This window comes from Corapipo altera, unplaced genomic scaffold (genome assembly GCF_003945725.1).
Source record: "Corapipo altera isolate COAL_440 unplaced genomic scaffold, ASM394572v1 61286, whole genome shotgun sequence".
Taxonomy (NCBI): Eukaryota; Metazoa; Chordata; class Aves; order Passeriformes; family Pipridae; genus Corapipo; species Corapipo altera.
Window position 1 is genome coordinate 6,571,088 of NW_020884907.1, and position 12,803 is coordinate 6,583,890.

General features: G+C 40.2%; 1 protein-coding gene across 3 annotated transcripts in view; it reads left to right on the forward strand.

Moving 5' to 3' along the window:
• ECPAS (Ecm29 proteasome adaptor and scaffold) overlaps nucleotides 1-12,803 on the forward strand; it is a 60,329-nt gene that overhangs the window by 34,563 nt on the left and 12,963 nt on the right. For all 3 annotated transcript variants that reach the window (XM_027652628.1, XM_027652627.1, XM_027652629.1), the window contains 12 exons: nucleotides 991-1,114; nucleotides 1,769-1,914; nucleotides 2,966-3,020; nucleotides 3,812-3,926; nucleotides 4,865-4,930; nucleotides 5,105-5,222; nucleotides 7,161-7,328; nucleotides 8,160-8,239; nucleotides 8,995-9,100; nucleotides 9,636-9,683; nucleotides 10,655-10,776; nucleotides 11,844-11,994. In XM_027652628.1, the coding sequence (XP_027508429.1) occupies nucleotides 991-1,114; nucleotides 1,769-1,914; nucleotides 2,966-3,020; nucleotides 3,812-3,926; nucleotides 4,865-4,930; nucleotides 5,105-5,222; nucleotides 7,161-7,328; nucleotides 8,160-8,239; nucleotides 8,995-9,100; nucleotides 9,636-9,683; nucleotides 10,655-10,776; nucleotides 11,844-11,994 (1,299 nt within the window). The remainder of the gene's footprint in view (nucleotides 1-990; nucleotides 1,115-1,768; nucleotides 1,915-2,965; nucleotides 3,021-3,811; nucleotides 3,927-4,864; nucleotides 4,931-5,104; nucleotides 5,223-7,160; nucleotides 7,329-8,159; nucleotides 8,240-8,994; nucleotides 9,101-9,635; nucleotides 9,684-10,654; nucleotides 10,777-11,843; nucleotides 11,995-12,803) is intronic.

The window sequence follows — 12,803 nt, forward strand, 5'->3', positions numbered from 1 at the left end:
GGTTACTCAATGCCCCATCCAACCTGGCCTTGAACACTTCCAGGGATGGGGTAGCCACAACTTCTCTGGGCAACCTGTACCAAGGCCTGACCATCCTCACAGTAAAGAATTTCTTCCTAATATCCAATCTAAACCTACTCTTTCAGTTTTGAGACATTAATCAACTGTCCTATCACTATACTTAGAATACTAGGAGCACAGTGTACATAAACATAAAATGATGTTTGAGTGCTGTGTTTTTCTCCTGTAACTGCAGGGGGACATTACAACTTCCTTTATAAAAGGTGTACTTTAAAAATCCAATTTATCTTAGATGACAGGAAGCTAAAGGCTTACTTCTCCAAGTGCCTGAACATTTTGTGCTTCCAGAGAGTAAGGAAAGCAATCTAGAAGGTACTCAGCAGGCGTGGAAATGAGTTCTTACGAGTCAAGGTTCATCATAAATAATTACAGGAAAGTGGCAAAGTTCTGCATATCCCGTTCTTGAAGGCTTGGAGGATAGTGTAAGGACAGTGAAACAAAACAAAGTACTGTCTAAATTCTTCTAAAGTGAAAAGAGTTTTCTGCATCTTTTAAGAGATCAGCTTCTGGATGGAATTACAGGAGACTCTTACTACTACGTACTATAACAAAGCCACAGTAATTTTCATTAATCACTGGCAGTCTCATTCTAACTGTTTTGTTTTCATCCTGTCTATCCAGTTCTTTCTTTTCACTAAGTTGAACTTTTGCAGAGACTACTCAATACTTTGTAGGAGGTATGGATTAAAAAAAGTGTGAAAATTTTAGCTTTTACCATTCATTTTGGAGAGTTTGACCTCTTTTTCCATCAATTTCAGTGGGTCAGCAGCTCACCAAAATAGTGATCTTACTGCAAATTAGTGCTGGAAATTGGGATTGGGACAGGGACTGTGTGTTTGTATATTAATTACCAAAATTTTGGTGTGTGTTTAGTTAGTACTGTCTTCAATGCCCTGATGTGTTTTTCAGGCCAAACAAATAGAACTGCAGTTCACAGTTGGTGAAGCCATTACCAGTGCTGCAGTAGGAACCAGCTCAGTGGCTGCACGTGATGCATGGACAGTCACAGAGGAGGAATATATCCCTCCTTCAGGTAGGCCTTCCTAATGCGGGGGCTGGTTTGGGAAACATCTGGACTAACGCTGGGCTCCATAACTTCACTTCTGCAAGTGTTTTTCGAACACCTTCCAGTGATATCATTAAGTGACACTTCCATGCAGTAAATGCAGAAATTCTGTGTAAAAACTAAGGTTCTGTACTATTGGAATACAAGCATGAGAAAATGCTAGCTTCAAACCAGGCAGGTGTAAATATCAGCCTCAGACCTGCAAACACGTGTTTTAGTGTTGTGAGAGTGGTCTTAGATCTCTAGTGTACACAAAACTGAGCATGTACAGCATGGAGTAGATACTGAACCCTGCCATTGCTCCAGAAATTTTAAGTCCTTACAAAAAAGAAAAAGTAGCACCCTGAGTCTTAGGCAATATAAATGGTAGCTCTTCTTGGCCACAGGCTCTGGAACACATTGATGAAGGGTTAGGAGGACACAGTGTTTCTAGTAGGAGAAATACTTACCAGTGACTCTAGTGAAGGCTTTTCCTAAATAAGCAGAGATTGAGGTGTCACCTGAGTACTCATGGACTTAATAGGTTTTTCATTGCTGCTGCACATTATTTTGACATTAAAAATGGGTATGGATGATTCTCAAAGCTCTCCTCTCCCCTCCACGTTTCTGTCTTTCATATAGATTTGAAAGTGAATGATGTGGTTCCCTGGGTCCTAGACCTTATTTTGAACAAGCACATCATCAGCCCTAACCCGCACACTAGGCAGGCAGCTTGCATCTGGCTTCTGTCAATGGTGAAGAAGCTGAGCACACACAAAGCAATTAAGGTAAGAAATATGCCTTTTCCTAACACTGGCTCCTTGTCCCTATTTTTGCTTCTTGCCTCATTTCTGTCCCTTTCTTCCCCTTCACTGCCTCTTTTCCCCCAGTGCTGGTACCCTCCTTATTGAGGTCTTTCTGAGTCATGGGTTATCTTCTATGAATAGAGGAACAGACTAACTGGCAGATGAACAAGGCTGTTTGTCACCTTTGTAAACATCTGACTTGCACTGAAGTCAGAGTAAGCTCAGCATAGATTGCTGTTGTAAGATGAAGTAGCAGTACAACTTCCCTTGGGAAGAAGAGGTTGGTGTCTGTATAGTTTCTAGGCTTCATATTTGGAAAACATAAAAGGAGGTCTAGGAGTGCAAGAAGGGGGAGAACTGGACACACAGAGTTTATCACAACTTTGGTACCTAGGAGCAGTTACGATGTGCTTCATGTACAGTGTATTTTTGGTACACCTTGATGAAAGCTTCATATTTAAGGTGCCCGTCTGTAATGAGAGAGTGTGAAGGGTCCTACACAGGGACTTAATAACACATTCCCAACCAAAATGTCCTCTCTCTGCATAGAGGTACTAGAGACTGATGGGACCATGTAACCATTGTGTGCTCTCCAGGTAATGATAAAGAGCTTTAGGGCAATAGGTGCTTTGCAAATGTAAGCTGTTACATGTAAAACCTTGTGCATATTACACTTACCTAAACAGTGCACCTTGTGAGGGGTAGCAAAACTCACTAGTTTTAAGGTGAAGAAGGCACCATCTGGCTGCAAGGCAGATTTATGATGCACTGCTGCCAGGTGTTAGGCAAGGCAAATAAAATATGGCTTCCTAATGGCATGGTAGCTGTAAAAAGGTGCTCTACCATTAGCTGTTACCTTTTGTGAGTGTCAGTCAGGCTGTTACTCACTAATCAGGAAAGAAGGGCAGTTCTTGTCCTAGGTGTAGGTCAAATAAACAGCTCCATTGATAGAGTAGCCTCTTTTTATGTGTTAGGAACTTGCCTGGAGACCAGACAAAGGATCCAAAATAATGACCCTTTTCTCATCTTACAGTCTCATCTCAAGGATATTCAAAGTGCATTTGTTTCAATTCTGTCAGATAGTGATGGTAAGTACTATCACATCTTAAAACTTGTGTCTTTTGATGGGCTTTTAACAGAATGGGGGAAATCTTTGAACAGGCAAAAAGTCAACTACACTCTCTCTGTCAGTCAGCATTGAAAGATGACTGTAGGTAGAAAAGTCCGATTTCTGATGTTAATAGGAATGATTTCTTTTCTAGGCACCACATGCAGAGATAAGACACACAACATTTTTGTGTGTTTTGGTAAACAAGCACAAATATTTCTCTGCATTTGCCCCTCAAGATTATAATAACAGAAATTGTTCAGTGGTGCTACTTCTACTCTGCTTTGGGCAACAAGGGTGTGTATCACGGAGTTCTGCATGGACAGGAACTCTGAGACCTCTTCAAACTAGTACATTTTGCTACCTGTGATGGCAGCTAGTGGAAAGGGTGGCATCCAGCAATCTGTGCAAACCTCACCGAAGTGGAAGAGAGTATTACCATTAATGTTGCTGGACTTAGAGTGCCAGCAGCGTGTCAGAATATCTCCGACTTTTGGAACTCTCCTTGCTATGTCAAAACCTACAGTAACAGTATTTACATGAAGGTGTCACCTAACTTCATGGGGTTTATGCCTTCAGAACAAATTGCTGCTTCAGAATGCAAAGTTTGTGTCTTGACAGACTAGATCTGCTCTAAAATGGAGAGCTGTGAACCACAGTACAGAGCTCCGTTTGCTATGTATTGATTTTGGTTGAACCTTGTTTTTTTAAATTTGTGTGCTGCTTAATTACATGCTTATCTTTAATTTTACTTCATAAAATCTCTTGCAGAGCTTAGTCAAGATGTTGCTTCAAAAGGTCTTGGGCTGATATATGAACTAGGAAGTGAACAGGATCAACAAGAACTGGTCACTACTCTTGTTGATACCCTTATGACTGGGAAAAGGTACAGTGAACTCAGAACACTGTGTGAGAGTACTCTGAGCTATATGTTTTATGGGAACAAAAGTGTTTCTTTTTTGTGGAAAGAGATGTTTTGTCGCCAAGGGCAAGCCAATATCCATTCCCAGAGAGTCAAACTGGGACATTTCTTATTTCAGCTTAGATTTTTTTGTGACTGAAGTTGTTCTGGTTTTATTCCTTTCCACAAAGCTTCAAAATAATGTTTCAGTCCTGATTCAAGCAGTTCAAATCAGTTGGGGTTTGATTAGATTTCCTACTTGCTGCATTGTGTAACTACAGAGAACAATGACTACTTGCAGCAACTCTGCACATCGTGAATGTTGCGGAAGGGGGACTTGCTTGTGCCTGGAGTGCACCTATTGCTGAGAAAGTGTTGTTAATGGTCACTTGTCAGCTTTAGTGGGGAAAATGCTGGTCTTAATCGCTAGCCACGAGTTCTGTGTGTTGGTCAGTGCTGGAAATGCTCTTTAATAATCTACTCCTGTCATAACCTGGTGTGGGTTTGGCCACTGTGAAAAAACCTAGCCTGGTAGTGTAGAGATTCATTGGTGGTAAACAGGAAGAAACTAGATGAATGGGAATGGTATTTTTATATTTTGAAATAGAGATTTGCAGTCTATTATATGGCTGTCTGAGCAGAAGTAAAAATCCAACATTCAGTGTTTTGACTTCTTACCTTCTGAGTGCACAGCAAAACTCTCACTTGCTGCAGCTCTCCTTAACATTACAGATGACACAGGTTAGTGAGATGCCTTGCAATGTGTATGGCTTTGCACAACTGTATGTTCTTTTGTGTGATTGGAACTGAAAGAATGTCCAGTTACTGGGTTAATAAAGGAAAATAAATTACTTGTTCTGTAGTATGCAGTCTGTTTAAGGGTAGAATTTGGTAAAGCTAATACTGGACCTCTTTTCTATCAGAGCCAAACATGAGATGACTGGAGAAACAGTGGTGTTTCAGGGTGGTCTGAGCAAAACCCCAGATGGGTAAGTTTACTAGCACTTTCAATACAGACACACAGTCAGTACTGAAACAGTATTCCTTTGCTTATAAATCTGCTTCCTGAGCTTTTTGCTCCTTCTTGTTCTCTCAGTTATTAGGTATTGTAGTATTTGCGTAGCTAAACATAGTGACACTGGTTTCCCTTCTGCTTTTTAAAGTCAAGGTCTTTCTACCTACAAGGAGCTTTGTTCACTGGCTAGTGATCTTAATCAACCAGACCTGGTGTACAAATTCATGAACCTGGCCAACCATCATGCCATGTGGAATTCTCGGAAGGTAAGTCTCTGCTTTCATACAACTTCCATTCCACTGTGAACTCTGGAATCAACAACTGCATTTCTCTGGCTTTGGTTACATGTTTTATGGATAACTGCATGGAGAGGGCGTTGATGCTTTGGTGTCAGGACAAAGGCAAATTTAGCCTGAGACAAAAAATTAGGATTACTTGAAATCCTTACAAAACATTGGTATCAGAGTGTTCATATAATCCTAAGTCCCCCTCTGAATCAACTGTGATCCTTTCCTTTTGTTTTTTGAATGTGCTTAGAAGACAGGTCTTAGTGTGTTCAAATGGTGATAATATTTTCAAAACTGCATGAATTTTCAGATGCCAGAGAAAAGTGACCCTGGTCACAAAGAGGCAGAGCAAAAAGTAATCAGCAGTAGGTTACTAAAAAGCACTGTTGTTGAAAGTATCCTTTTTTAACTGAAGTTCTGAAGTTTTGATATTTTAAAGCTGCTGGGACCTTAAACAAAGCCAAAATACTGTGGGATCCACTTCCTGCTGAAAAAAGAAGCATCATAAATTTGAAGATTTTAGTATACTTCAGAGCTTTAACATGGGGACTCTCTGCGCTGGCTTTACAGAAGCGCGGAAGAATTTATTCTGTCACTGGGAGCAGGCAGAGCACCTTTTGTGTGCTTGCATGCAGAAGACTCGTGTAGCTGCCTCTGCTATACTGCACTTCTTGTGCTCTTCCATGCTTGCTACCTAGGTTTTGAGTCTCTGGTAACACCACTTAGTGCAAAAAACAAGTCCTAGCTTTCATCCAGAGTTTGGCAAGTCAGCAACATCTTTCAAGGCTTCCTTGTCTTTGCACTGGGACTTCAGAAGCACGAGAACATAGAACATAGTTAGTTTCCTGACCCTTGTGGAATTTCACCAGCCAGGATGAGTCCAGTAAATCCACTCAGCAAGTGTATGCTGAGCTCTGGCATTTGAAGAATTTGCAGAGTCACTGAAGTTGAAGGGAGTATCTGAAAACCTGTGCTCTAAACCCCATGAGAGCTGGGCAGAGCCCACTGTTCAGGGCCTTGCAGGTGATGCCTTCATTTTCCTTCTACTTTCCACAACTTCTTGCTCTTCACAGCAGGGGTCATAATGGAGAGTGTGGCTTTATTGCTCTTGCTTTACTAAACTAACCCAGACAGCACATCCTGTCCTGTGAAATCCCTAGTGTGGGGTTTTGAGTGGCAGCTTTTGGCACTGCAAGTCAGGAAACATAAGTCATTAGAGGCAGTCACTGCACTGCCTGCATTGAGTAATTTCTTCTTGACCTATCTGGCAAAATCTCATGGGATTTCATAGGCAAGCATCAGTTCCACTGTATTAGAATTGACAGTGGAACGGACAGTTGGAGAAACAAGAGATCATAGAAGAATGCTTGAGTTTAAAGTAAATATGGACAGATACAAAATTATAATCCTCAGAAATTAGCGATTCTAGAGCTAAAGTGGAGTTGTTTTATTTTTAATTTTTCCATTCCTATGTTATTCTAATTCTTATGAATGCAGCAGAGTTTTAGGGTAGCAGTGGCCCAGCTTCACCAGTTTTGCTGACAAAGAATCTCTTTCGAAAGAATGTATTTAAATCTTCATAGTTTTAATTTACCAGTACCACTTTTGCAAGTGAGGTAGGTCAGTCAGTGTCTTGAAATAAAGATTGGAGAGAAGGAGAAGAGATTGGAGAGACTGGAGAGAAGAAGAAGAGAGAGAAGTAGTACTATGTTGTCTACTGAGGGTGATTGTATGCTTGAGACCACTGGTACTGTAGCACTGAGGATGGGCCAATTCTAGTACCATTCTTGTCCTTTTGATTTGGTCTAAATCTACACTATGTCAGTCAAGTTTGCCCCTGACTGTGGTGTGCCCAGGAGCAGTAAATGAGTGAGTAAGCAGAGTGGTTTAACAAATACTCCTTTGTCATCATTTCAGGGAGCAGCTTTTGGTTTCAATGTGATAGCTGCCAAGGCTGGAGAGCAGCTGGCTCCATTTTTGCCCCAACTTCTTCCCCGGCTCTACCGCTACCAGTTTGACCCCAACTTGGGCATTCGACAGGCAATGACCAGCATTTGGAATGCCTTGGTCACTGACAAGTCTGTGGTGAGTGAACAGTGCAGTGGGGAGTGGTAGGTTTGCTACAAACCAGCAGTGTGTCAGAGATCCTCTTGGGGCAGTTGGATCTTGTGCAGAAAGGGGTAAGGTCCTGTCCTACAGAGAAAGAGGTGTGCAAATCCATGGATGAGCTGGGGAATGCGCAGAGGTTTTGCACTGCCTCTTGTATGTGAAACAATATTGCAGACCTTGTTTGTGCAAGTATTAAAATTTATGGTTTACTTAAAATGGAGTCTTTCCACACTTCGATATTGCTTTGATCTTGCTTATGATAAGCTCTTCATGAATCCTTATGACCTCAGATGCTTTCCTAAACAAGAGCATCTAAATATAATTCCTCCACTTGTAAGTGGGAGGAAGCCCATGGAGGGAGACTGCTCCATCAGTTTGAGGAGAACTCCTCCCAGACATATTTCAGGAATAAGTGATTTTCATAAGATGCCTTTGCTCAGGTTCTGCAAGGCTTGGAATGGGGTTTGCAAATATTTTCTCCTAGGAAAGCTACTCTTAATGTGAAATCATTCACTCTGATCCCTCATCAAAGCAAAATTGCTTCTCATGGGAATACATGTTTGGTGCTGCATTTTAACAGTGCAGTTGGTAAAGGCTTTGAGAGACTCGTTAAGCGCTCAAACAGTGCAGAGAAAGGCATGTCTAAAGCACAGTTAGAGTAAGTTTGCACAGCTCTGGCAAGAATTAGTTCATCTGATGTGGCTGAAAGTAGGTTGTATTATACAAAAGGACTCTCTTTTTATAGACTACAGGACAAGGATGCATAGCCCATGTTTATTTCATGATTTTTCCCTTTTTTAATAATAGGTTGATAAGTACATGAAGGAAATTCTCGAGGATTTGATCAGTAACTTAACAAGCAGTCTGTGGAGGATCAGGGAATCCAGGTATTGCTAGAAAAAGTGTTAGATTTGTCTTTGAACTCTGTTATTTTCTCTTCTTCACCATAAACTTATTAGCCTAGAGAAGCTGAGAGGGGAAAGAGGACGCATCCATTCATCAAGATAGAGGCCAGCTTTGTAGCTTGCCTTTGAAATGTGATACAATCTTGAAGCTATTTGTGTAACTGAGCCTAAAATCTTTTATTGCATGTAGCTTGATACTAAGCAACGTTCGAAGAATGAGTTTTCTGGTCAAAAAGTTCTTGCCTATCCTTGGTCCTGAAATATTTCTTTCTCTTAGAATTGTCAGTATGACAACTGCATATTTGGCAGCAGGATGCCATTTTTAATAAGCCGCTTTTTGTTTTTAATAGTTTGTGGTGATGCTCTATTGAAAACTTTCATTTTAATTTCAATTCCAGACTTTATACCATTTTGTTTTCTTCTTATCCTGTACTTACAGAGAAGAAATCTAAAACAATTTTATAACTGGAATGTTTGCAATAGCAATTTTCACCACAGCAGCCTTTCTCATTTGCTGTCAGTGGTTTCAGGTTTTACCTGAATGACTGAACATTTTTTTCTCTGCTAAAGGAGATGACCTTTTGTTAGAGTAGATTTAGGGTTTGGGGAAAATAAAGAATGTGAAACAGTTGTCATTTTTTTTTTTAACCATTTACTTATATTTATAAACATAACTGTGTATATACCTATATCAAGTAAGTACACTGTGTGAAAGAAATAAAATTCCTTGTTTGCAGCTGTCTGGCACTAAATGACTTACTAAGAGGAAGACCTTTGGATGACATTATAGACAAGCTTCCAGAGATCTGGGAAATCCTGTTCAGAGTGCAAGATGACATTAAGGTAATGGAACTGAGAATTGAGCAGGAGTCTTCCAACCAAAAGTTGGAGATGTTTAAAGAGAGATTCCCTGACAAGTCAACTTGAAGCAAGTGGGAGTTTTGAGTATTAAGCAGAAGAAATTCAAACTCCTTGCAGTTAAAATTTCCATACCACCTTGAAAATTCTGTATTTGAAATGTTGGGTTTCGTTCCTACTGTGCTTATTCTTGATGATTCAGGATTTTTCCTGGATATAAAATAGTTCCCAAGTATGTCCTTAACTATTGAATATAGAAACATTTATTTTGGGCTGCTCGTGTATGGCTTGCATGTATGAAGTCAGAGTCTTGGGGTCCTTCCAGGTTTGATCTGTGGTAATGTGTTAATTGTACCAGATGTTCAGATGGACTAAAGCCAAAATTTCTTTTAAAGATGTTATATTAAGTATTGGCCATGAAGATAGGTGTGTCAGTACTAGTGTTACACTTATCAATTAATATTAATCATTCTATAGAACAAATAAAAATAGCAGCAATGATTGTTGACTTCTCTTTTAGGAGACTGTGCGAAAGGCAGCAGAACTAGCCCTAAAAACTTTGAGCAAGGTAAAACTCTTATTTCATCATATGCACATGTAGCCAGACATATATGGTTATGATGTCAGGTAATTGTTCACTGTCATATCTGCAGGAGTACTTGTTTACCATAGTCTGTTATCTTGAAAAGGCTTCTAGTGTAAATGCAGTTGTGAAAATCTGAATAGCCCTAGATAAGGATCACCACATACTGCCCTGTACTTTTGTTGATGCTGGTGAAGTCATGTTGCTTCTGGATAATGTGATGTTAAGTTCTGTACAAGCAAAGGAAGGATAAAATTAACTGGGGTTTTTTAGTCTTTGCCGGTTTTATCTCATTTAGCGGTAGGATTTCTTGTAGCTTCAGCAGTTGACCTAGGCTGACTCATCTAGTTGACCAAGCCTGGTAGAACCTCAGTGGTATGAAACAGAGTAATGGAATACGTTCTTCACTGTCTGGTGCTGTTACTGACAAAATTTATTGTGTGTAGTACACATATCCCTTAATATTTTGTTTGGTAGTCCTGTAAAAAAGTCACATTATTTGAAATCACAGCCCTCACAATGCATGATATTTTAATGCTACAAGTGAGGATCTGGTCCAAAAATGTTGTCACAAAATGTTGCAATTGCAGAATCTGTTCTGATCTGGCACTTGCTGCTCTGCCCTGTGGAATGGTTGAATCCCTGTGGCTGAGATAGGCTATCCCTCAGCTGAGAAGTCATTTGATTCATCTCTTCATCCAGTTTCAGGTCAAGGCCTGTTAGGCTCTTAAATTGCATTTTCTGGAAGCTGACTATAGTTGAAACCTGTTTTAGGGATGTGTCTTAGGATTTAAGTACTTTTTGGAGAGGAGGATGAAGGTGTAACAGCCTGGATTTGGCTGTCAGCAGTTTCTCTAGTTGCTGTTGCCACCTTCTGACTGAAGGAGGAAGTGCTTTAATGTATCTGAGGGGGAGGTTTGTACATGTTTGCAACGCTGATTCTCACCTGTCCCCAGGTCTGTGTGAAAATGTGTGATCCCTCTAAAGGAGCAGCAGGTCAGAAGACGATAGCTGTGCTGCTTCCTTGCCTCCTGGACAAAGGCATAGTAAGCACAGTTGCTGAAGTCCGATCTCTCAGGTTAGTTTTGTATCGTATAAGTTTGCCGGGAGTTGTCGTGATTTGTCCCAAAGAGACCCAACTGAGTTGCAGAATGTTCTTTGTGTTTGAAGTGATGAGTTGTTTCCCAAGAGAGCTTTCCTGCTGAGTCGTTTCTCTCTGAGTTTAAATAGCAGCTCTGAGAACTCTGCCTGTCTTTGACAGTATCTGGCCTCTCCGCAAATGCCCAGGTTCAGTTCCCACCAGGAAGTTTTTTTTTCACAGCAAACTGATCTGCAAGCCATGTGCTCTGCTAAAGCTGTCCTTTGGGACTGGCATATCTGTTCTGCATGCAAACAAAACATCCCATGGTAGTTCTTCAAACAGCCAGGTCTGATTTCACAACTAGTTGTGAGAATTGACAGTTCGCATCCCATTTGGTCATGCTGTTCAAATACATTTTATGTCTTGTAACAGTTCAATGTCCCTTGATGTGTAGGGGCTTTATATGCTTATCAATTTGTAACCTTGTTTACTCCTTCATTGGCTTGAAGGACAGAAAAACTGTGGTGTAGCTCAGTGGCTCAGACTTGGAGTGTAGCTAGCTGGTCTTTGCAAAAATAATTACTAGTAAGGTAAGACAGCTCCTAACAAATGATAGTGAATATTTCCTGAGGTTTTTTTCATCCCTTCTGAATATATGAAAACTCTTTGTCAAAATGCAGCATGAGAGATTTGGTCGGTCTGCAACTGACAAGTGGGATTTGAATAGATCATTGTAAACTCATTTTTTCTTGGACAGAAACAATGGATGTCTCTGGGTGACTTTGCCCAGCACTTCTTTAAAACATGAGAATTTGTTATTTTTTTTGTACATCTGTCTGCAGTACTGTCTCTTTGTTTACTTTGACCAGAGTATCACAATCTCTGATCAAAGCATAACATAACATCAGTTGGAAGCTCAGGGCTAGGGTATGATTTGCTTAAGCAGAAAAATGCACATACTTTTGTTTGCAGGTAGATTTATGTTGTTGCATCTGGATTACAGTAGACCAGTTTTTCAGTTCAGTCTGTTTCTCTTTTGATCTTCCCTTTAATTTTTTTTCCAGCATTAACACTCTTGTGAAGATCAGTAAAAGTGCTGGATCTATGCTGAAACCTCATGCACCAAAACTTATCCCAGCCCTGCTGGAATCTTTGAGCGTGCTGGAGCCTCAAGTCCTCAATTATTTGAGTTTTTCTGCAACAGATCAAGAGAAAGTAAGTGCAGCTATAATGGGAAAGTATCAACAGAACAGAGATAACAAAGATTTACGCTTCATTCAGTAAACAGAAGAATAGCAGATTTAGTTGAGAGGTGTTCAAAGATACAAAGAGAAATAGCTATTAAATTACTAGAATTGATCATTGCAATATGACTGGACAAATGTGGGAAGTTTTTTGAAGGATTCTGGTTTTTTGTTGTTGGGGTTTTTTTTATTATTTTATTATTATTCCCTAGACCACTACACATTTTAGAAAGTAAAAAACAATCTTAGTAAAAACTGTTGTTAAATGTCACTGCTGTTTTTCCCAAGGGATTAACTTCAGGACTTCTTTTAGCTTAAATTAGAAGGTGTACAATAGCGAAGTGTGCTGGAAGGTGGATGTTGTCAGCACGGTGTCCTTTAATCTTTCTCAAAGAACCATATTAATTCATTAATACAGTCTTCTGGGGAAGTGGTGGAAACCCACTATTCAGAAGCAAATTTAACTTATTTCATTGTGGAGAGGGAAAAGGGTAAAACTTAGCACTTTGCAAATGAGAAGAGAGTGAACAGTAGTTCAGAGTGGGATTTTTTTCCCCCTCTCTCCCCTCTCTCCTTCCTTCCTTCCATCTGTTGGTTTTTTTCTCCATTCATGTGATATCAGAACTGCATGGTTTAGCTCCTGTACTCCAGCTAGAACATCTGTCTTCCTCTGAAAAGGGAACATTCATGGACTGTAGGCATAATTACTTTCTGTCTATATGCATCTGAAGTGGTGTGAGGTAGTGAGTTACAGCTGATGTTGCCCTTTCCGCTGTTTTC